A 23,389-nucleotide genomic window follows, 5' to 3' on the forward strand; every position below is an offset into this window, starting at 1 on the left:
CTGAATGTCTAGAATAGATAAATTCATAAAGACAAAAAGTAAATTTGTGATTGATTGGGCCCTCCCAGTCATACAAGTAGTGAGTACTAATGCTTACCATGTTTCTTTTTGGAGTGTTGGTAAATTCTAAAATTAAATTATCATAATAGTTGCACAACCTTGTGATTATGTTAACTACTGAACTATATAATTTAATGTATGACTTTATGTGAACTATATCTCAATAAAGCTCTTTTTTAAAAAAAGGATTATGGGCTAACAGAAATACACAAAGTTTTTAAAGTAAGCATATTCCATGGGATGGTCGAAATAGAAAATTTTAAAGGTGAAAGGACTAGTAAATCATAATTTAATATAGGCCTTACATGTATAATTAGTTTTATAATTCCTGTTCTTAATATATTTGAACCCAATCAGGATGTACTGGGATCAGAAAATAAGAAAATGGTTAAAGACCATGGAATCTAGAGATCAGAATGTTATTACTGCCACTACTGATTGAACAAATCTCTTTCTGCAGAACATGGTACCTTGAGTAAAGCATATGAATTAGGGGATAATAAATGGGAAGAGTAACAATAGTGATAGCAAAAATACAGCTGTATTCTTAGGACAACTGGACAGCCACATGTAAAAGAATGAAATTAGAACACTCCCTAACACCATACACAGAAATAAACTCAAAATGGATTAAAGACCTAGATATAACACCAGATACTATAAAACTCTTAGAGAAAAGTATAGACCAAAGACTCTCCAACATAAACGACAGCAACATCTTCTCAAATCCACCTCTTAAGAGTAATGACAGTTTTTTTGGTATGGAGCTGCAGAAGTTGTTATAAATTCTGGAGATTAATCTTTGTCAGTCGATTCACTTGCAAAGATTTCTCCCATTCTCTGGGTTGTCTTTTTATGTTGTTTTGGGTATCCTTTCCTGTGCAGAAACTTCGAAGTTTGATGAGGTAACAAACAACCCCATTAAAAAATGGGCAGAAGATCTAAACAGACAGTTCTCCAAAGAAGACATGCAGGTGGCCAAAAAACACATGAAAAGATGTTCAACATCACTCATCATTAGAGAAATGCAAATCAAAACCACTCTGAGCTATCTATCACCTTACACCAGCCAGAATGGCCATCATCCAAAAGTCTACAAACAGTAAGTGCTGGAGAGGGTGTGGAGAAAAAGGAACCCCAGTACACTGTTGGTGGGAATGTAAATTGGGGCAACCACTGTGGAAAGCAGTATGGAGATGCCTCAGAAAACTAAACATAGAACTATCATTGGATCCAGCAATCCCACTCCTGGGCATCTATCCAGAGAAAACCATGACTCGCAGACACATGTACTCTGATGTTCATTGCTGCACTATTTGCAATAGCCAGGACGTGGAAACAACCTCAATGTCCATCAACAGAGGAGTGGATGAAGAAGATGTGGTACATATACACAATGGAATATTACTCAGCCATTAAAAGGAAAGAAATACCGGCATTTGCAGCAACACAGATGGACCTAGAAATTATCATGCTAAGTGAAGTCAGTCAGACAATGAGACACCAACATCAAATGCTATCACTGACATGTGGAATCTGAAAAAAGGACAGACTGAACTTCTTTGCAGAACAGATGCTGACTCACAGACATTGAAAAACTTATGGTTTCCAAAGGAGACAGGTTGGAGAGTGGGGGGATGTGCTGGGGTTGTGGGATGGAAATCCTATAAAATTGGATTGTGATGATCATTGTACAACTGTGTATGTAATAGTTTCATTGAGTAATAAAAAAATTTTTTAAATAGGAGTTCCCGTCGTGGCGCAGTGGTAAACAAATCCGACTAGGAACCATGAGGTTGCGGGTTCAATCCCTGGCCTTGCTCATTGGGTTAAGGATCTGGCATTGCTGTGAGCTGTGGTGTAGGTCGCAGACGCAATTCGGATCCCACATTGCTGTGGCTCTGGTGTAGGCTGGTGGCTACAGTTCCGATTAGACCCCTATCCTGGGAACCTCCATATGCCGCAGGAAGCAGCCGTAGAAAAGGCAAAAAGACAAAGAAAAAATTTTAAAAATAAATAGCTATATTCTAATAAACATCTTCGTTTGCCTTAACATCTCAGCTGTTTATTCTGATATTATTTGACTTGCCTCATTGAAGTATGGAAAGTATACTATTCAGAAAAAAAGTAAAAAGCATAGAAGAAAAATACAGGAAAATTTATAATGATTTTAATTTATCATTAAAAAGGCTAGCTTCCAAGATTAGGATTCCCTAAAGCAAGCATTTGTATTGATTCTTTTTCACTGAAATTTGAGACTTTTAAGTCAAAGAAGATAATATCATGCCTTTTTCTCTTAGATTCTTTAATATGTAAACAAATCCACACATACCATATTAAGTGTTATTCCAAACATTCACCCTTGGAAATAGCATATTTCAGCATATCTATTGGATATGTTAATAGTGAAATTTAGAATCTTACTAAACTTCTTGATCATTATCAGGCTAGTCACATAAATTCCTCATAAATTTATGTGAATGAGAAATATTCCTGCCGTTATCTTATGGGATAATCAAATTTGTCCTTATCCTACTGAGTTCTTTAGCAGAGGGCCGCAATATAGCCAACCTAGATTTAGAAATCAAAGAAACCTAAATTTATCTAAGGTGAGGAATGATGGTTTAGGTAACACACACATACAAATCAAGCAAATCCTGAATACCGTAGCAGTGTGTTCTACATGCGAATGTTGTTTCTCAGTTGTGTTTAAATACTTTGGCAACCTAACAGTATGCTAATGTGATAAATGGTTGTCTCCTGTTTTAAAAGCCTTCTTGGTTTTGATTGAAATATATTGAATACCTAACATTGAATTTCTCTCCAACTATTAGTATTATATTTGTTTTTTTGTTTGTTTTGATACACAGCAAACTAATCCTAGAAGCCTAAGGAAATGTTGACGAGAAGCTTTTTTGTTAGTTTGTTTCCATTATTTCAGCCATTCTGTTTTCCTAAGTAAATACTTCCTTGATTGAAGAAAGGCTGAAATTGCATTTCTTATATTGAATAGATTGCAAAGGATTCCTATTGGAACCATCTTGAGATAACACGTTTGATAGACTATTGTATAGTTTCCATTATGTATTTAAAGTCCTTTTGGTTATCCAGTCAATCTTAGAAAAGGCTTTGCGCAGTAAAAGCATCATAATTTATTCAGGTCACCCTTTACACTGAAAATCACGGAGGAGTATAAATATGCATAAGATTTGGCTCTTCAGCTCAGGGAAGGCCTTAGGGAAAAGAGGATACAAGGTCTAAAGATATATCTCTTAAATTCATAATCAGTTGATTATTCTGTTTTGCAGTTGATCTACCTTTTCAAAAATTTCATTTCAATTTTTGGCCTTTCAGAGTATGTGGTTAAAAAGATTACCATGAACCCTGAACTTGGATCTTCTAAGGTGATTTAAGGTTCTGGAGAAACTCCATACTTATTGTAACTCCAACAAAATCATGTCGAAAAATAACAAAAGTAATCATTTATGCAGCACTTACTATGTCTGGAGCACTCTGCTATGTGCTAAAGTAATCATTTATTCACCACTTACTATATCTGAAGTATTCTGCTACGTGCTTAACTTGTATCAGTGAGATTCTATCATTAGGAACAAACGCTTGGTATTCTGTCAAGCAATTGAAGTTACTAATTCCTTATCCTAATACAGTGTTTCCACATGATTGTAATGATTCGGAATGTAGACCCAGGTTACTTGCATTTAGAACTATACACTGGAGGTGCCTAAGCGCAAATTAATTATACCTGAGTAATTAGGCATATGATATAGTTGCATCTACTCATTTGTTTCTTTCATCAGTGACAGGATTAATGTCTGGGCTTGAGTGAATCATATTAATAAAAGGCAATTAATAAAGTACAAGAAAAGGATTACCATAAATAATAGTAATTGGCTAGACAACCGTTTGACACAATCACTACAGGGTCTTTACAGTGCATTTTTAAACATCGATAGTGATTAGAACTCTAATCATTCACATTCATTAAAATACCTTGGAGTTCCTGGAGCTCCCATCATGGTGCAGTGGTTAACCAACCTGACTAGTGAACCATGAGGTTGCGGGTTCGGTCCCTGGCCTTGCTCAGTGGGTTAAAGGATCTGGCATTGTAGGCTGGAGGCTACAGCTCCGATTCGATCTCTAGCCTGGGAACCTCCATATGCTGCGTGAGTGGCCCTAGAAAAAAAGGCAAAAAGACAAAAAAAAAAAAAAAAAAAAAAAACCTTGGAGTTCCTTTTGTGGCTTAGCAAGTTAAGAACCTGACATAGTGTCCCTGAGGATGCAGGTTTGATCCTTAGCCTCCTTCAGTGAGTTAAGGATCCAGCGTTGCTGCAAGCTGTGGTGTAGGCCTTAGAAACTTCCATATGCCATAGGTGTGGTCATAAAAAGAAAAAAAAAATCTTTATAAGTAGCACATATAGCATTGAAAATTATAGTATTTTGTGTTTAAGTGAACAGAAGTAAACTGAAATTGGTCTGGGTGTTGAGAATCAGACCACCTAAATAAAAGAACATCCCTTATTTTCTCAGATGGGAAAAGATACAGTTAGCCTGAAAATGGTACCCATGTTGATATTTTTTGTCAGTATGTGAGAATAATAAATGATAATTTGAAAAGCAACAAAATCTTAGTTTGGGGATATTTTTCTGGATAAATACCCATATATACTTGGAAAATTTGTTATGAATGCATATAATGTTCATGTCCATGCAAATAGAAAATCTGAATTTATGAAAAATAATGAATACTCCTTGAGTAAAGTCACCCACTTGCCTTTTATATTGATAACTCCCCAAATATCTCAGGAACCCTTATAGTTGTCATTTTAATCACATGCTATGCTCTTTGATCTAAGATGATAGCTATTGTTTTCATTTACTTATTAAAGAACTCAGTGAAAGCTTCAACTATGTTAACACATATTTAGAAAATGTGTTGGTATTTTCTCGAATAAAGAAAAGTTATTTTAAAAGATTTTAAGGAAATAATATTTTAGACTATTAATTTTTAAAATGGTTTGGAGTAGATTAACGACATCAAAAAGGACCGGAGAAAGACATTTTAAGTCCAGATGATTCATAAACACAGATAAAATGATACTCATGCAGAGTTCCCCTTGTGGCTCAGTGGTTTACGAATCCAATTACGAACCATGAGGTTGTGGGTTCGATCCCTGCCTTGCTCAGTGGGTTAAGGATCCGGCGTTGCCTTGAGCTGTGGTGTAGGTTGCAGACGCGGCTTGGATCCCATGTTGCTGTGGCTCTGGCATAAGCCGGCGGCTACAGGTCCAATTCAGCCTCTAGCCTGGGAACCTCCATATGCCGCGGGAGCGGCCCAAGAAATTGGCAAAAAGACAAAAAAAAAAAAAAAAAAATGATACTCGTGGGTAAGGAATGGGAGACTCTGCCTAGAAAAATACATGAGAGTTAAAATAATTCAGGAGACAACTTGGAAAAAAGACATGAAAGAAGACCTTAGGACAATTTTCCTAATATATTAAAACATGCTTAAGATACTTGGATACTTAAACTTGTTCCCATTATGTTATTTTATTAGTGGAAATGATACTATGTAATTTATAAAAACTAGGAACTGCACAGTTTAAAAACTCTAGGAAACAAAATTTTAACCCATTTAAAGAGCTTATATTCGAAGAGTTTTAATCAATTCTGAACCCATTTGTTTGAAATATTTTAAAAGTAACATCTTGCAATTATTTTGTAAGAAAAACTAGTATCATGAAAGATAAAAATTTATTTGCCCCTTTTCAAAAAGTTATTTACATGTTTTGTGCATGAGATTGAAAAATAAATGTTGTGTAATGATTTAGTAAGTATAGGTAATGTATTCCTTCCATTTCAGTCTATCTTCTAAAAATATTTTTTACTTTTTTGGTTACTCTATCACAAGATAGCAAATCAGTTTTCTAAGATAAAGCATAGTCAATCACATTACTTTCATAAAAGAATTACTGAGAAAAAACATTTTTCACATTTAATTAGTAAAATGAAAAACTTAAATATTATGTCATCTTTATCTCATCTTTTTAAAATTTCTGTTTAAGTGTGATATGCTAAATGCTTTAGTGGTATATGAAAATATCATTCAGAAATTGTATACTGATAGAGGTGCAAGATGGTTAAAATTTTGGAGACCACTCTCAGAGATGAGATATGTAACTATAAGTTTCAATAAACTGTGCGAAATTTCTTTATAGAGGAATGACTAGGAACACACATGGGGAACAAATTGCCTGGAGGAGGTAGAGAAAACTTACTGAGATGACCCTAAAACTGCGTCTCATTAAGCGCAGATAGGAATTTATCATGTGATTATTTCAGAACAGTTTAATAGACCAAGAAAAATGTGACGTCTCTCAAATGACTTTATATTTATGAGGTCTGCTTAATTCAGTGATTCATGTTCCATCAATAAAGGTAAAAAAAATAGAAAAAAATCTTTTATTGTAGATGATTATGAGACTCAGGTACATGTAGAGAATGATGACTTATCTAAACTTACTTCCTCTTATTTCTTTTACTATCCCATTTTTCTCTATTTTTTTTAAGCTTGGGCAAGAGAAAAATATTGCTAAGAACCTTTGTAGTGGTAGTTTTTATTCTATGTATGATAAGCAAGTGTTATATATTCATAAACATATATTATCTGTAAATAGGTTTTCTTATAATGAATATTCTTCTTTCATAGCACTATTATTGATATAACTTGTTCATACCTCTGAGCTCTTTGACATCAAGGACATTTTTCATGGTTTTTTTTTTCATTCATTCATTTTCCTGGAACATACTAGGCATTGGAATGTTTCTAAAACTGAATGATTAGGAGTTCCGTCGTGGCGCAGTGGTTAATGAATCCGACTAGGAACCATGAGGTTGCAGGTTCGATCCCTGGCCTTGCTCAGTGGATTAAGGATCCGGCGTTATCGTGAGCTGTGGTGTAGGTTGCAGATGCTTTGGCTCTGGCGTAGGCCGGTGGCTACAGCTCTGATTGGACCCCTAGCCTGGGAACCTCCATATGCCACAGGAGCAGCCCTAGAAAAGGCAAAAAGACAAAAAAAAAAAAAAAAAAAAAACACAAAAAACTGAATGATTGAATGATGTAATCACTTTCTTGAGATTTTATGCCAATTTATTTAACTGTTTACTCATATAAGTTCACTTTCAAAGCTGTTTAGAATTTTATTTTATGTTTGAATTTATGATTTATTAGTCATATAAATTGGGAATAGGTAGAGAAAGAGAAGGCTACAAAATTCTAACTATAACAGTAGTATCTCTACTATGTTTTTGCATTAAAAACTACCACAAAACTTAGTGACTTAAAACAATAGTGATTTTTTATTTCTCACAAATCTGTGGATTTTCTGGGCTCAGGTGGGTGTATCTTCTTTTTTTCTTACCTGGAATCACTCATGTGGCTGAAATAATTTGTCAGCTCAGCTGTGACTGGAGAATCTAAGATGATCTCACTCAGATAGAGCCTTGGTGCTATCTATTCTTTCCACATCATCTCACCATTCTATTATTTAGGCTGGGCTTCGTTTAATGGTAATAGAAGTTTACCAAAAGAGTGAAGGCAGAAGCTGTGAGACCTCTTGATACATAGGATTCAGAATCACATGTTATGATTTCTGCCACATTCTGTTGGCCAAAGCCACAAGTCCAGTCCAGAAGCACAGGTCTTGGAAATAGATCCACCTCTTGACAGGAGGACTTATAAAGAATATGTGGCCATATTTAATTTATCACATTAGTGTATGCACTGTTGTTTAGTACAGAATTTGTTTCTGAGCTGGCTGAAAATAAGACATTAAACTATCAGAATGAAGAACACATACCAGAAGCATCCGTTATTTCTTCCAGTTTTGTTGAGCTGTAATTGATATACGGCACAATGTTTTTTGACTTATGTGCATCTTGAAAAGATTACCACAGTAAGTTTTGTGAATAGAAACATTAGAGAAATAGAAAAAAAAAATTCTGTGTGATGAGAACTCTTATGATTTACTTGTTAACAACTTTCATATATAATGTATAGCAGTATCATAGTTATCATGGTGTACATTATTCCCTAGTACTTATTTATCTTATAACTAGATGCGTGTACTTTTTATCCACCTTCAGTCAATTCCCCCTCCCTCCGCCCCTGCTTCTAGTAATCACAAGTCTGATCTCTTTTTTTTATGAATATGTTTGTTTGCTTGTTTGTTTGTTTTTAAAGTATGATTGACCTACCACACTGGTACAGAACAGAAAATTGAACTTTTAGTATCCCTTTAACTTTTAACGATACATGCATATTATAAAGAATTCAAAAAGCAAAAAATAAAAAAGAATTTTAAAATAAAATGAACTTCATTTATAACTGCCCAGAAATAATCATTATTAAGATTAGTTGTAAAATATTCCAACATCATTTTATGAATGGATAAATGAATGCATAATTAAAAGATACAGCTATGTGAATATAATTCTCTAACACTACTACACAATAGCATTTTCTTTCATTTAAAGAGAAGAAAAGGAAAATGAGTGAAAGAGCAGATTATAAGATATATGTGCTAAACAGAGATCTTTCTACAGTTAAAAAAATTAGGAAAATCATTAATAGGTTATAATCATTTTTAACTTTTTGAAACTTAGGGTTGATTGAAAGATAAGGATGTTATCACTCTATATTTGCTTCTAACTACTTTTGCCTTGTCTTCAAATTTCTGATTTTCATGTGGTTATTGAAAAGAAAACTTTTTGAACAATATCTATTTCCCAAACTGAGTTTCTTTCACAAACTATTGCAGATGTAGGAAGAAAGATGAAGTCAGCCCAGACTGTATCAGATCTGGACAATTTGCACAAAGGAAAACAGCGGAAGCAAGCTGGAAAAGCACTTTTTCTCTGTTAGATTTTATTAAATGCCTAATGCCAAGGTTTTTCTATCTAGATAAGGGTTTAACTTACTACTACAGGTTAGTTCTCCAGTTCTGTGTGCACTTGTTCCTGGAACCTTCATCTTGATCAAGGAAATTCACCCTTTGTTTCATTTGTTTCTCACAGTAGTTGCTTACAAGATGAAAAATCTAGTTTATTTCAGTTTATATCTCTAGATTTGAAGGTAAGAGTAAGAATTTTTATGTTTTTGATAATTCACCATTATGACTGTTTTGGGAACCAGAACAGCATGAGGAGCCTCACTGTGCTTCTCACACAAAGTGAGACCTTTTATTTCTTTCCTTGAACACCCAACTTTTGAGATTTATGACATAAAGCTGTCTTTCCCATTTGATTATTGCTGGTAAAAGTTTTTTATTCTAGTTTTTATTCTTTTTTGTTCATTTCTGTTAGCTATTGAGCAATGGAAATTCTTTGAAACAACTTCATTCTGCTGTGCTAACCTATATGCTTAAGGCAGTAAATTTTTAAAGAGATACCTTCTACCTAAGGGAAAATAATCATTAAAGCAGACAGTACCCTAAGCCTCAGTTTTGCCACAGATGAAGAAATGCTCAATGGCATCCTACCTGGTAGCAGCCAAATATTACAGTATATCTCAAAATGAAAAGTATCTTGTAGGTACAGAAAGAAATTGCTTTCAGGTGATCTAACATGATAGAAAAGCAAGATGTGAAGTATCCTGAGTGGTACATGGGTAGAAAGCATGTTTAGCTCGTTTAATACGCATATATATCACCTCAAGGAGTCTTTCTGAAAGTGAAGATTCTGCTTCACTAGGTCTTGGATGGGACCTAAGATTCTGTAATTTAACAAGCTCCCATGTAACACAGATGTTGCTGGTCTTTAGATCATACTTTTTGTAGTAAAGTTCTTGACAACTATAGACTCCAACTACCTCACTGAATGTTTGAGGCCAGGGACTGTGCCTTATTCATGTTTGATCCCTGTTATCTATGAAGTGCCTGATAAAACTATGCCCTGAAATATTTTCTTGTTAAATAAGTGAATTGATGTATGTAGTGGTCTATATGACTACTAGGTGCCTAATACACTCATATTCTATATTGGTAGTTTAGAAAGAATCCTTATGTTTTGGAAAGCAACTGAATGAATGATACGATTGCTGTTTTCTCTTCAAAGTCAAAAACCTAACTAAAATTTTGCTCAGTTGGAAAACTGTTATACACAGCTACTTTGAACAACACAATGTTGCTTCCGCAATGCTTGAACATGTCTTTAACTGAGCTCAAGATAAAAAATATTATTTAAATGAAAGTTGGTATTGTATGTGCTACCAGTTATCAATCCCAAGAATAAAAAACTTAAGTAATGTTCCCAAGGTACAACTAATCTTAAGCTATATGTTATCTTTGTGGGTCAACCCAGTTGAGTCGACAATGCAATTTATCTTCAGGTAACTGAACAAATTGTCTCTTTAAGATAGTAGTTCTCACTTGGTTGGTAGCATTCTGAAGTTACCCGGGAAGTTTTTCAAAATCCCAGTTTCCAGTCTGTACCCCAGAAATGAACCCCCAGCATCAGTATTTTCACAAGCTCCACAGATGATTGCAATGTACAAGTAGAGAACGATTACTTGTGTATAAGGTCTTTAAAACCAGAGTCAGTCTTTCACTTGTTTTTAAACTCTTTTTTTTTTTTTTTTTTTTTTTTTTGGTCTTTTTTGCTATTTCTTTGGGCCGCTCCCATGGCATATGGAGGTTCCCAGGCTAGGGGTCGAATCGGAGCTGTAGCGCTGGCCTACGCCAGAGCCACAGCAACGCGGGATCGAGCCGCGTCTGCAACCTACACCACAGCTCATGGCAACACCGGATCGTTAACCCACTGAGCAAGGGCAGGAATCAAACCCCCAACCTCATGGTTCCTAGTCGGATTCGTTAACCACTGTGCCACGACGGGAACTCCTGTTTTTAAACTCTTAACATTTAAACTCAGTAAATGTTTACTTAATCAATAGATGAAATATATTTTAAGAATTATTGCATGTTGCCAAACAATAGCATTCTTCACTTTAAAGGGATTATTTTAACTATCCTTATTGGTATCTTGAAACTTGATATTGAATACTAAAAATTGGTATTTGATACAGATTTTTTTTTCAGTGCTTAGAGATACTTTCTTGATACAACCTGGATTTCATATGACTTTTTATCAAGGTCTGGTACAAATGGAGATTTTGTCAAAGAGTAGAAAACTGTTGCACAGACATTCCGGTAATGTGAAATACTACAAGTCAATCTAGAGTTTGTAGGATGCATTAGTAGGAAGACAAGGTCAGTTCATCTCACTGCTGACTTGTGGTGTCAACCATGGTGGTTTGTTTTTTTTTTTAATAGAAAAGAAATAAAAGCTCTTAGCATGAGGAGTATTTACACTTTCCTAATTTTTAAATAACACCAAACAATGGAAATTTTATGTTTGATTTGTGAAACAATCTCATAATCACCTTTATTAAAATATTCATTGGTGTATGTGTATGTGTGTGCGTGTGTGTGTGAGCTTTCCTCAGAATGAAATTATTGCTATATCAGGGTGGAAGTTCTTTAGTTAGGCTCCCAGTAGTCTACATTTTATGGTTGTTTTTTTTTTTTTTTTTTTTTTTTTTTTTTTTTTTTGGTCGCTCAAATGAATTGATCACATCTGTAGTTGTATAATGATCATAACATCCATTTACAGGATTTCCATCCCACAACCCCAGCACATCCCCCCACTCTCCAACCTGTCTCCTTTGGAAACCATAAGTTTTTCAATGTCTGTGAGTCAGCATCTGTTCTGCAAAGAAGTTCAGTCTGTCCTTTTTTCAGATTCACATGTCAGTGATAGCATTTGATGTTGGTGTCTCATTGTCTGACTGACTTCACTTAGCATGATAATTTCTAGGTCCATCTGTGTTGCTGCAAATGCCGGTATTTCTTTCCTTTTAATGGCTGAGTAATATTCCATTGTGTATATGTACCACATCTTCTTCATCCACTCCTCTGTTGATGGACATTGAGGTTGTTTCCACGTCCTGGCTATTGCAAATAGTGCAGCAATGAACATCAGAGTACATGTGTCTGCGAGTCATGGTTTTCTCTGGATAGATGCCCAGGAGTGGGATTGCTGGATCCAATGATAGTTCTATGTTTAGTTTTCTGAGGCATCTCCATACTGCTTTCCACAGTGGTTGCCCCAATTTACATTCCCACCAACAGTGTACTGGGGTTCCTTTTTCTCCACACCCTCTCCAGCACTTACTGTTTGTAGACTTTTGGATGATGGCCATTCTGGCTGGTGTAAGGTGATAGATAGCTCAGAGTGGTTTTGATTTGCATTTCTCTAATGATGAGTGATGTTGAACATCTTTTCATGTGTTTTTTGGCCACCTGCATGTCTTCTTTGGAGAACTGTCTGTTTAGATCTTCTGCCCATTTTTTAATGGGGTTGTTTGTTTTTTTGGTGTGGAGCGGTAGGAGGTATTTATAAATTTTGGAGATTAATCCCTTGTCAGTTGATTCACTTGCAAAGCTTTCTCCCATTCTGTGGGTTGTCTTTTTGTTTTGTTTAGGGCTTCCTTTGCTGTGCAGAAACCTTTAAATTTGATTAGGTCCCATTTGTTTATTTTTGTTTTTCTTGTCAGTACTCTAAGAGGTGGATCCAAGAAGGTGTTGCTGTGGTTTATGTGTGAGAGTGTTTGGCCTATGTTTTCCTCTAAGAGTTTTATAGTATCTGGTGTTATATCTAGGCCTTTAATCCATTTTGAGTTTATTTCTGTGTATGGTGTTAGGGAGTGTTCTAATTCCTCTCCATTCCTCTCCATGTGGCTGTCCAGTTTTCCCAGCACCACTTATTGAAGGGACTGTGTTTCTCCATTGTATATTCCTGCTTCCCTTGTCATAGATGAGTTGGCTGTAGCTGCGTCAGTTTAATTCTGGGCTTTCTATCCTGTTTCACTGATCTATATTTCTGTTTTGTGCCAGTACCATACAGTTCTGATTACTGTTGCTTTTTAGTATAGTCTGAGGTGCTGGAGCCTGATTCCTCCAGCTCCATTTTTCTTTTTCAGGATATCTTTGGCTATTCTGGGTCTTTTGTGCTTCCAAACAAACTTTAAAATATTTTGTTCAAGTTCTGTGAAAAATGTCCTTGGTAATTTGATAGGGATTACATTGAATCTGTAGATTGCCTTAGGTAGTATAGTCATTTTGATAATATTAACTCTTCCAATCCATGAGCATGGTATATCTTTCCATCTATTTGTGTCATCTTTGATTTCTTTCATCAGTGTCTAATAGTTTTTAGAATACAGGTCTTTTGTCTCTTTAGGTAGGTTTACTCCTAGGTATTTTATTCTTTTGGATACAATGGTAAACAGGACTGCTTCCCTAGATTCTCTTTCTGCTCTTTCATTGATAGTGTATAGTAATGCCATTGATTTCTGTGTATTAATTTTGTATCCTGTGACTTTGCCAAATTCGTGCATGAGCTCTAACAGTTTTCTGGTAGAGTCTTTAGGGTTCTTTAGGTATAGTATCATGTCATCTGCAAATAGTGAATGGTTTTACTTCTTCCTTTCCAATTTGGATTCCTTTTATTTCTTTTACTTCTCTGATTGCTGTGGCTAGGACTTCCAAAACTATGTCGAAGAGATCAGGGTGATGGTGGCCTCATAGAATGAGTTTGGGAGTATCCATTCCTCTGCAATTCTTTGAAATAGTTTCAGAAGGATAGGTGTTACCTTTTCTCTAAATATTTGATAGAATTCTCCTGTGAAGCCATCTGGTCCTGGACTTTTGTTTGTTGGAAGTTTTTTAATCACAGTTTCAATTTCATTTCTTGTGATTGGTCCATTCATCTTTTCTATTTCATCTTGGTTTAGTCTTGGAAGATTGTACTTTTCTAAGAATTTGTCCATTTATTCTAGGTTTTCTGTTTTATTGGCATATAGTTGCATATAGTAGTCTCTTACGATCCTTTTTATTTCTGTGATGTCCATTGTTGCTTCTCCTTTTTCATTTCTAATTTTATTGACTTGTGTCCTTCTCTTTTTTGCTTAATAAGTCTGGCTAAGGGTTTATCAATTTTGTTGTTCTTTTCAAAGAATCAGCTTTTCATTTCATTGATCTTTTCTATGGTTTTCTTCATTTATATTTCATTGATTTCTGCTCTTTATGATTTCTTTCCTTCTGCTAACTTTTGGTCTTGTCTGTTCTCTCTTTAGCTGCTTTAGATGTAAAGTTAGCTTGTTTGAGCTCTTTCTTGTTTCCTGAGGTGGGCTTGTATTGCTTTAAACTTTCCTCTTAGAATGGCTTTTGATGCATCCCATAGGTTTTGGAGTGTTGTATCTTCGTTATCATTTGCTGCTAGGTATTTTTTAATTTCCTCTTTGATTTCTTCAGTGATCCATTGGTTGTTTCATAGCATGTTGTTTAGTCTTCACGTGCTTGTGCTTTTTGCGGTTTTTTTCCTCTTGTTGATTTCCAGTCGTATAGCGTTGTGGTCGGAAAAGATGCTTGATATGATTTCAATTTTCTTAAAGTTACCAAGGTTGGATTTGTAGCCCAGGATGTGATCAATCTTAGAGAATGTTCCATGTGCACTTGAGAAGAATGTGTATTCTATTGCTTTTGGATGGAATGTCCTATAAATGTCTATTAAGTCCATCTGGTTTAAAGCATCATTCAGGACCTGTGTTTCCTTATTGATTTTCTGTCTGGTTGTTCTGTCCATTTCTGTAAGTGGGGTGTTGAAGTCCCCCACTATGATTGTGTTATTGTCGATTTGTCCTTTTAAGGTTGTTAGCAGTTGCCTCATACATTGTGGTGAACCTGTGTTGGGTGCGTAGATATTTAAAATTGTTTATTATCTTCTTCTTGGATTGATCCTTTGATCATTATGTAATGCCCTTCTTTGTCCCTTAAAATAGTCTTCATTTTAAAGTCTATTTTGTCTGATATGTGTATTACTACTCCAGCTTTCTTTTGATCCCCGTTTGCATGACATATTTTCTCCCATCCTCTCACTTTCAATTTGTCTGTGTCCCTAGAAGTGAAGTGGGTCTCTTGAAGACAGCATATATATGGGCCTTGTTTTTGTATCCGTTCAGCCAGTCTATGTCTTTTGGTTGGGGCATTTAGTCCATTAACATTTAAGGAAATTGTTGATATGTATGTTCTCATTGCCATTTTATTAATTGCTTTGAGTTTGTTTTTGTTGCTCTTTTTTCTTTTCTCCTTCTCTTGTTCTTTTCTGCCTAGAGAAGTTCCTTTACTATTGTTGTAAGGCTGATTTAGTGTTGCTGAATTCTCTCAGCTTTTGATTGTCTGTGAAGGTTTTGATGTCTCCTTCAAATCTGAATGAGAGCCTTGCTGGGTAGAGTAATCTTGGTTGGAGGTTTTTTCCTTTCATCACGTTAAGTATGTCATGCCACTCCCTTCTGGCCTGCAGAGTTTCAGCTCAAAAATCTGCTGATAACCTTATTGAGGTTCCCTTGTATGTTATTTGTTTCTTTTCCCTAGCTGCTTTCAAGATTTTCTCTGTCTTTAATTTTGGTCAGTTTGATTAATATGTGTCTCGGGGTTTCCTCCTTGGGTTTATATTATATGGTACTCGTTGTGCTTCCTGGTTTGAGTGAGTGTTCTTTTCCTGTTAGGGAAGTTTTGGCATTATCTCTGGAATATTTTTTCTGTCCCCTTCTCTTCTCTTTCCTTCTGGCACCCTTATATACAGACATTGGTGCATTTAACGTTGTCCCAAGTTCTTGGAGACACTTTTCATTTGTTTTCAATCTTTTTTCTCTTTTCTTTCTGCGTCCATAATTTCACTATCTGTCCTCCACCTGCTTATTCATTCTTCTGCCTCCTGTATTCTGCTGTTATCTGATTCTAGGAATTTTTATTTCAGTTATGATTTTTTATTTCAGATTATGTTTTTATTTGTGTTTTGCATCTCTTCTTGTTTAAGTTTTATATCTCTATCTCTTTGCTCAGTGTTTCCTGTAAGTTATCCATCTTTGCCTCCAGTTTATTTCTAATGTCTTGCATCATCTTTGGCACCAACAATCTAAAGTCTTTTTCCTGGATGGTGAGAATCTCCTCATTACTTAGCTGATTTTCTGGTTTTTCCCTTTCCCCCTCATCTGAGTTATATTTCTCTGTCTCTTCATTTTTATAAGTTTTTGGTATGGTGATTTCTTTACAGATAATAGAGTTGTAGCCTCTCTTACTTGTGGTGTCTGCCCGCTGTGGCTGAAGTCAGTATGGGGGCTTGCTGAAGGCTTCCTGATGGGAGGGGCTGATGCCTGCCCCCTGGTAGGTGGAGCTGATTCAATCCCTCTGGTGGGTGGGGCTTAGTCTCTGGATGGGATTAGAGGCAGCTGTGTGCCTGAGGGGTCTTTAGGCAGCCTGTTTACTGAGGGGTGGGGCTGTGATCCCACCTGGGTTGTTGTTTGCCCTGGGGCTTCTCAGCAGCTGGTGACAGGTGGGGCCAGATTTTCCCAAATGGCCACCTCCAGAGCAAGACATGCTGCTGAATATTCCTGAGAGCTTTGCTTCCCTCACAACAAGCCACATTCACTCCTGTTTTCCCAGGATGTCCTCTAAGAACTGCAGTCAGGTTTGACCCATGTTCCTATGGAGACTTTGCTCTGCCCTGGGACCCAGTGCATGTGATAGTCTGTTTATGCCTTTTAAGAATGTGGTCTGCATTCACCCCAGTCCCATGGAGCTCCTGCACACAAGCCCCAGTGGCCTTCAATACCAGATGCTCCAGGTTCTTTTTCTCCCAGTGCCAGAGCCCCACACGTGAGAGTTTGATGTGGGGCTCAGAACTCTCACTCCTGTAGTTGAGTCTTTGTGAACCAGTTAGTTTCCAGTCTGTGGAGCTCCCCACCCCAGAGGTATGGGGTTGTTTATATCGTGAAATCTCCCTTCCTACCTTTTGATGTGGCCTCCTCTCTTTCTTCTGGAGCAGGGTATCTTTTTTAAGGTTTGAAGTCCATTTGGGTGAAGAATGCTCAGCCTTTAGTCATGAATTTTGTTGTTTTTAGGAGAGAAGTTGAGTTCTAGTCCTTCTACTCCGCCATCTTAATCCCATTTCCTACATTTTATATTTTTAAAAATAGTTTGTTTTTGAACGTTCCCTTGTGGTGCATGAGGTTAAAGATCCAGTGTTGCTGCAGCTGTGGCAAAGGCCACAACTGAATCGCAGGTTTGATTCCTGGCCTGGAAACTTCCACATCCTGTGGGTGCAACCAAAAAGAAAAAAACTGTGTTGTCCTTAATCACAGCAGAGAAAATTTCTCTTTCATTTGGGGTTTTGAGCTCTCCATTCCTATGATACCAGAATGAAAAAATGAGTGAGGAGAGGGGGAAAAATTATTTTTAAATCCTGAATTTTCCCTTCTGAATAATTATCTTACATTTTATATTACTGATGAATTTGAGAACCAAGGACATTGCATTTTACATCTAGGTATCAGCCTGCTACTGGTATTTCACATCTAATTATTGTCAACTAAATGATATAATTGTATTATTAAGTTTTGGACCTAAATTGTATAAAGGTTATGAAATAATATAATATCAAAGCAAGTATTCAATTACAATTTAAGTGAGCACTTAATAGTCCTTTTTTAAAAATAGCTAAAATGTAGGATGGATGACTAGACTAGAAATAGGTTAAGCAGAGATCCTTGTTCCACCTATTTACAAACTATCTGGGTAACTTTGACTAAATTATTTAATCACATTTTACTTCAGTTGCCTTATCTGTAAAATGAAGTGGCAAATTTACTGTCTCTTCCAACTCCAAAATTTTATAGTATATAATTCTAATCTCTTTCTAGTAAATGCTGTAGTATTGTTGTGGGGGGAAAAAAAGGAACTTTAAGCAATCATTTATTCCTAAATAATAATGAAAACCTTTCTTTTAAGATAACTATGTAAAATAAATCTGAAAAAATATAAAACTTTTGTAAACAACTTAAAACTTAGCAAAAAAAATTGACTCAGTCACAGGCAGAATATAGAAGAAGATATTTTGAGGGATCATCAGATCTAGGTTTAGTTGTAACTCTTTGCCCTTCTAGTTTGTGAGCCCATGAGCAAGTAAGTTTCTTGATCTCTCTGAGTTTGTAATGAAAAAATGAGTCTGTTTCCTTGAATGTAAAATTGAAGTGTGCCTATTTATCTGCCAGGATTGTTATACTTATTAAATGATGATCATATAATTATCATAGTGCTCAATTTTTTAAACTTGAGTGTGTTTTGAATGACTGAAAATAACTTCACAGACCTGACATTTAAGTACATTATAAACATTAATTATAAACTATTTATGCTATTTTCTGTTTCAGTTACATTAAAGGATTTGATTATTGCAGCTTCATTTTCTATAATGAATAAAATAAATACCCCAAACTGCAGTGTCTTTTGGTCAGCAGTGAAACTGTTCCATGAATTGTGCCTCAGATTTTTCTTAGTTAAGTGTTGAAAAGAATGTTTTCTCACCATAAATGAAGTGTTTAGGTATGTGGATGTTTTGAGTAGGCAGACCAGTCTTTCTGCATGTGACAGTATTATTGTTTTCTTTCAGGAAACCCTGATTGATTGGTGTGATGAAAAGGAACTTAATTTGATATTAACAACTGGAGGAACAGGATTTGCACCACGAGATGTCACTCCGGAGGTGAGATAGTATATGCTTTATTTGATATTCAGAGTAGATTATTCATGTTATTTTTAATCCTTTTTATTTATATGATTTTTGTAATTTTGCTAGGCAGAACAAGAGATCTGTGGTTCTAAGGTTGAAAATTTTGCTGTTGGAGAATCATTATATTAAAAAAAAGTTTCTTGAATTGTTTCCTTTGGACTTAAAATAGAAATTATCTAACAGAAGGAAGATTGAACTGGTCCAGAAGGTAATCCTGTGTATACTCAGTGGTATGCGGTATCAGCTGATTTTCAGGCATATTGCCAAAGGAGGTGATAGAACTCTGACTCAGCATGGCATTTGGCCTGGTAATGTTTTGTTAAAATAAATCAAAATGTGTCTGATTTCTCTTTTCTTGAGATATGCTTGTCATTGGTCTCAGAGCACAGTAGGATGACTGCAATAGACTATTTATACATTTTTATAATATTTGGTGAGGAATTTATGTTACATAATTTTAAATGTGAATTTAAATGCAGAATTTAATAAGCCAAGAAGCAGAATTACTGAGACATAACTTAAATGCAGCTCAGGCCCTCCTAGAAATGGAGTCTTAAACCACTCAGTCAGGACTTTTCTGATCAGCATTAGTTACACCATCTGCCTGAGAGATTCCTCCCCATCTCCCAAAGGAAGTACTTGCAGTCACCAGTCAGCTTGTGGCTAGTGTAACTCCTTGTTCCTGCTCCCTTGCCCTGTAAAACCTCTTGCCTTGTTCAGCTCTTGGAGCTCTTGTCTACCTGCTAGACCCAAACATGCCAGATTCAGGAATCACAAAATAAAGGCAGTAAGGTCTTGAAAATTAAAAAAAAACATATATATATAAAAAAAAAACAGTAAAAGAAGCAGCAGAATTAATGTCTAGGCTTCATGCCACAAGAGTAACCTTCAACTTCGCACAGGGAGAAAGATTAGGGAAAGAATGAAGAGTGGACAGTGTTCAGTGATACAAGGAGAGAAGTCTTTCTTTTTAAAGAAGGCTTAAACTTCAGATGTTACTTCAGAGTCATATGAAAAGTTATATACCTACTTGTGACATTGTTTCCCTTATGTCCGAAAAAAGTGTCTCTTGACTGAAACTTGAAATCACTATGATCACTTATTTTCAAATCAGTACACTCTTGTGTCTACTATCTTATTAACAGAAAGATACTTTTGCTCTGCACCTGTTAAATAATTTTTGTCCTTCTTACTCTAATGTAGTGATTTTTCAAACTAGCCTGTACTACAGAGCGCTTGCTAAGACAGATTGCTGGGTCCCACCCACAGTGCTTCTGATTTAGCAAATCCGTAGTGGGTCCCAAGAATTTGTGTTTCTAATAAGGCCCCAGGTTATACAGATGTTGCTGGCCCACACACCATGCTTCCACATTTTAGGAACCATTGCTTTAGTATATGAAAATGCAATTTATTATTTTATCAATTTTTTTAACAAGTTGTAAAATGTTTTTGATTCTTCTATATTAAAACATGACATGGTAATTTTTGGAATATTGTTATAATTAGACTTATAGAAAAAATGGTTTTGTCTTTAAAGCAATTAGAATAGAGTTGTATTGGGAGATGAGCTGCTTAAGAAAGAAGTCATCTTTACATGGCTTCTGACTCTTAAGGGAAAACCATCCTTTGACCAATTTTTACATTTCTTTTAAACTGTGATCCTAATTTTAGAAAGTACAATTGGGGAGTTCCTGTCATGTCTCAGTGGTTAATGAATCCGACTAGGAACCATGAGGGTGCGGGTTTGATCCCTAGCCTCACTCAGTGGGTTAAGGATCTGGTGTTGCTGTGAGCTGTAGTGTAGGTTACAGACATGGCTCAGATCCTCGGATCCCGTGTTGCTGTGGTTGTGGCGTAGGCCAGCAGCTACAGCTTTGATTCAACCCCTAACCTGGGAACCTCCACATGCTGCGGGTGCTAACCCTAGAAAAGACAAAAAGACCAAAAAAAAAAAAAAAAAAAAGTACAATTGGAAGGAAGCCATCTCCTATAAAGATGTGTTTATGTTTTATTTTGTTTTTGAGAAAATTGCATACATGTGTAAACACATTGATTTTTGGAGTTTGAGTAGTGTGTTAAGTGTTTGAAGTAAATATCCCTATATTTTGTGTCATGGTTTGATGTTTTCATATTATATATCCTTATTTTTTGTGTCATGGCTTGATGTTTTCATATTACTTATTCGCATTTCAGAAAAATAGAAAAAAATTACCATAGAATTCATTCATAACTGATTAACAATATTATTTTTAATTGTCAGAAAATAATTTGCATCACAAAGTTAAGTATTTGTATTCTATGGAGTGTCAAGTTAATACTAAATGCTAGATTGAAAATTCAAACTTTTAAATTCTGGCTCTGCTACTTATAAGAAGGCGACTAGAATAGTCATTACCACTCTATTCCTCAGTTTCCTAAAAAATGAGCGAAAGAAAAGTGCCTGTCTATCAGGGTAGCTGTGAGGATTCAAAGAGAACTATTCCTGGCATTTTAGTGAGTGCTATGCAAGGGTTATTTTTTTTTTAATTAGTTACTATTTAACTACCAATTAGACAAATTTTTGTATTATTTTTAATATACAACTACCAAATAGGCAAAAACAGGCATATACTGGATTTAAAGTATATCCATGAAATCTTCACAATCTTGTTATTTTTTTTTTTTTTTTTTTTTTTTTTGCTTTTTCGGGCTGCACCAGTGGCACATGGAGGTTCCCAGGCTAAGGGATGAATAGAAAATACTACTTCCAGCCTATGCCACAGCCAGAGCAACATGGCATCCAAGCCACTTCTGCAACCTACACCACAGTTCACTGCAATGCCAGATCCTTAACCCACTGAGCAAGGCCAGGGATGGAACCAGCATCCTCATGGATACTGGTCGGGTTCATTACCACTGAGCCATAATGGGAACTCCCCAATCTTGTTAAATTTTTTAAAATTTTGATATAGTAAGCTTCATATTTTGTATTTTCCATCTCCATGTAAATGAGAGGTCTCGATATTCTACCATTCTAATATCTGTTTATCCCCCCACTTTTTTTGCTACTGTTAGTTGACAAGAGTCTGTGTGTTTCCATGATCTTACATGTTTTTATATATCAAAATTGAGAAGTCTTTTATTCTTCAATGAAGTTTTTCAGTTACCAAAAAACCTTTTAGATGCTGTTACATTTATTTATCTATGCCTGTAGCAACTACCTGGCTAACATTGTATTAGGACTGTTTTTAACACATTTAAAATATACATAATTATGTCCCCGCTAATATCTAACTTTGAAAACAGATGACTCACCTGATTGTGAGTATCTTGATCTTTAATAGATTAACTTATTTTATATCTTATATATAAATACATATGGTATTATCTACAACAAAATCCATAGGACTGTTAAACCTTTGAAAAATAAATAAGCATAAAAGCAATATAGGACCACCCAAAAATAATTTTACTAATTCTTTTATACCCTTAATTAGTTGTAACTTTATAATATCTAAAACATAACTTGGGATGGCAGCTAGGAATCCAGAACTATAATTTTGGGCCTGCAATAATAGAGTTATTTGTCTAATTTGTTTGTCTTAAATATTTATGCCTAAAAAGAGAAATCTGTTTGTAGACTATATTTACTTATATACAACTGAGGTGTGCAAATATTTTTAAATGGAGTCAGATGTTATTGACAGAAAACACAAATAGTAGTGATTAAGGTAAAATAATGTAAAACTTCTCCCTTAAGGTAATAATATTTTATAGTCAGTAATCATCAATAATTAATTAATTTGACACACAAAGGACAGTTGTTTGTGGGTTGGATGGGTTGTTAAAAAAATGAAGAGGGAAAATGATCAATTGAATGAATGAAATAAAGCAATCTGAAATTATTGTCCCTGGGTATGAACCATAGGAAAAATAAAAAGTTTAAGAGACTTAGAGTTCTTCCCAGGTCTGTTGACAGAAAAATGGAATAGCATATTTAGTAAAGTGTATCCTGCTTATGTATTTAATGGGAATAATCAGAATTGATTTTTCTAAGTTACAGATTTTTTTCTAATTTCAGCCCTGTATCTTAGAATGTTGTTCATCTGATAGTCACATGCCTGTTGCCCTGCTCCCTGCCTCTAAATATGAGATACTGTCAAAGCTTTCGTATAGTGGAGTAATAATTCACACTGTTCAGCTTTTTAGAGTTTTATTTGATACAAGAAGCTTTTTTTTATAAGAATAGATTACATTTTCTCTGATCTAATAAAGGTTGGATAATCTTTTGGCATTGGTGAAATGCTAGTAATAAAATTCTATAGAATATAATACAAGTACTATGTCCCATTATCACTTAAAAATGGTGTATATCCAAAATATGTATATTACATAAAGAATCTTTTTATTCTTAAAAGGTAAAAGTATAATCAGGGCATATAAGTGAGGTGAAGTACAAGGTCTTTAGACATAAATTATAGAAGAGAATAAAAAATTAAATACTGATTTTAAAAAGTACATCTATATAATTACAGAGAAATGTTTGATAATTTGTTATAGTAAATTAGAATATATTAAACTATTTAGCACTCATAAGGAAAAAATAACTTTTAGTGCTTTTATGGTACCAGGCTACACCAGAAAAAAA

General features: G+C 35.2%; 1 protein-coding gene across 22 annotated transcripts in view; it reads left to right on the forward strand.

The window, feature by feature from the left end:
* GPHN (gephyrin) overlaps positions 1-23,389 on the forward strand; it is a 567,900-nt gene that overhangs the window by 231,705 nt on the left and 312,806 nt on the right. For all 22 annotated transcript variants that reach the window (XM_021098013.1, XM_021098018.1, XM_021098005.1 and 19 more), the window contains 1 exon segment: positions 18,643-18,735. In XM_021098013.1, the coding sequence (XP_020953672.1) occupies positions 18,643-18,735 (93 nt within the window).

Source organism: Sus scrofa, chromosome 7, assembly GCF_000003025.6.
Source record: "Sus scrofa isolate TJ Tabasco breed Duroc chromosome 7, Sscrofa11.1, whole genome shotgun sequence".
NCBI lineage: Eukaryota > Metazoa > Chordata > Mammalia > Artiodactyla > Suidae > Sus > Sus scrofa.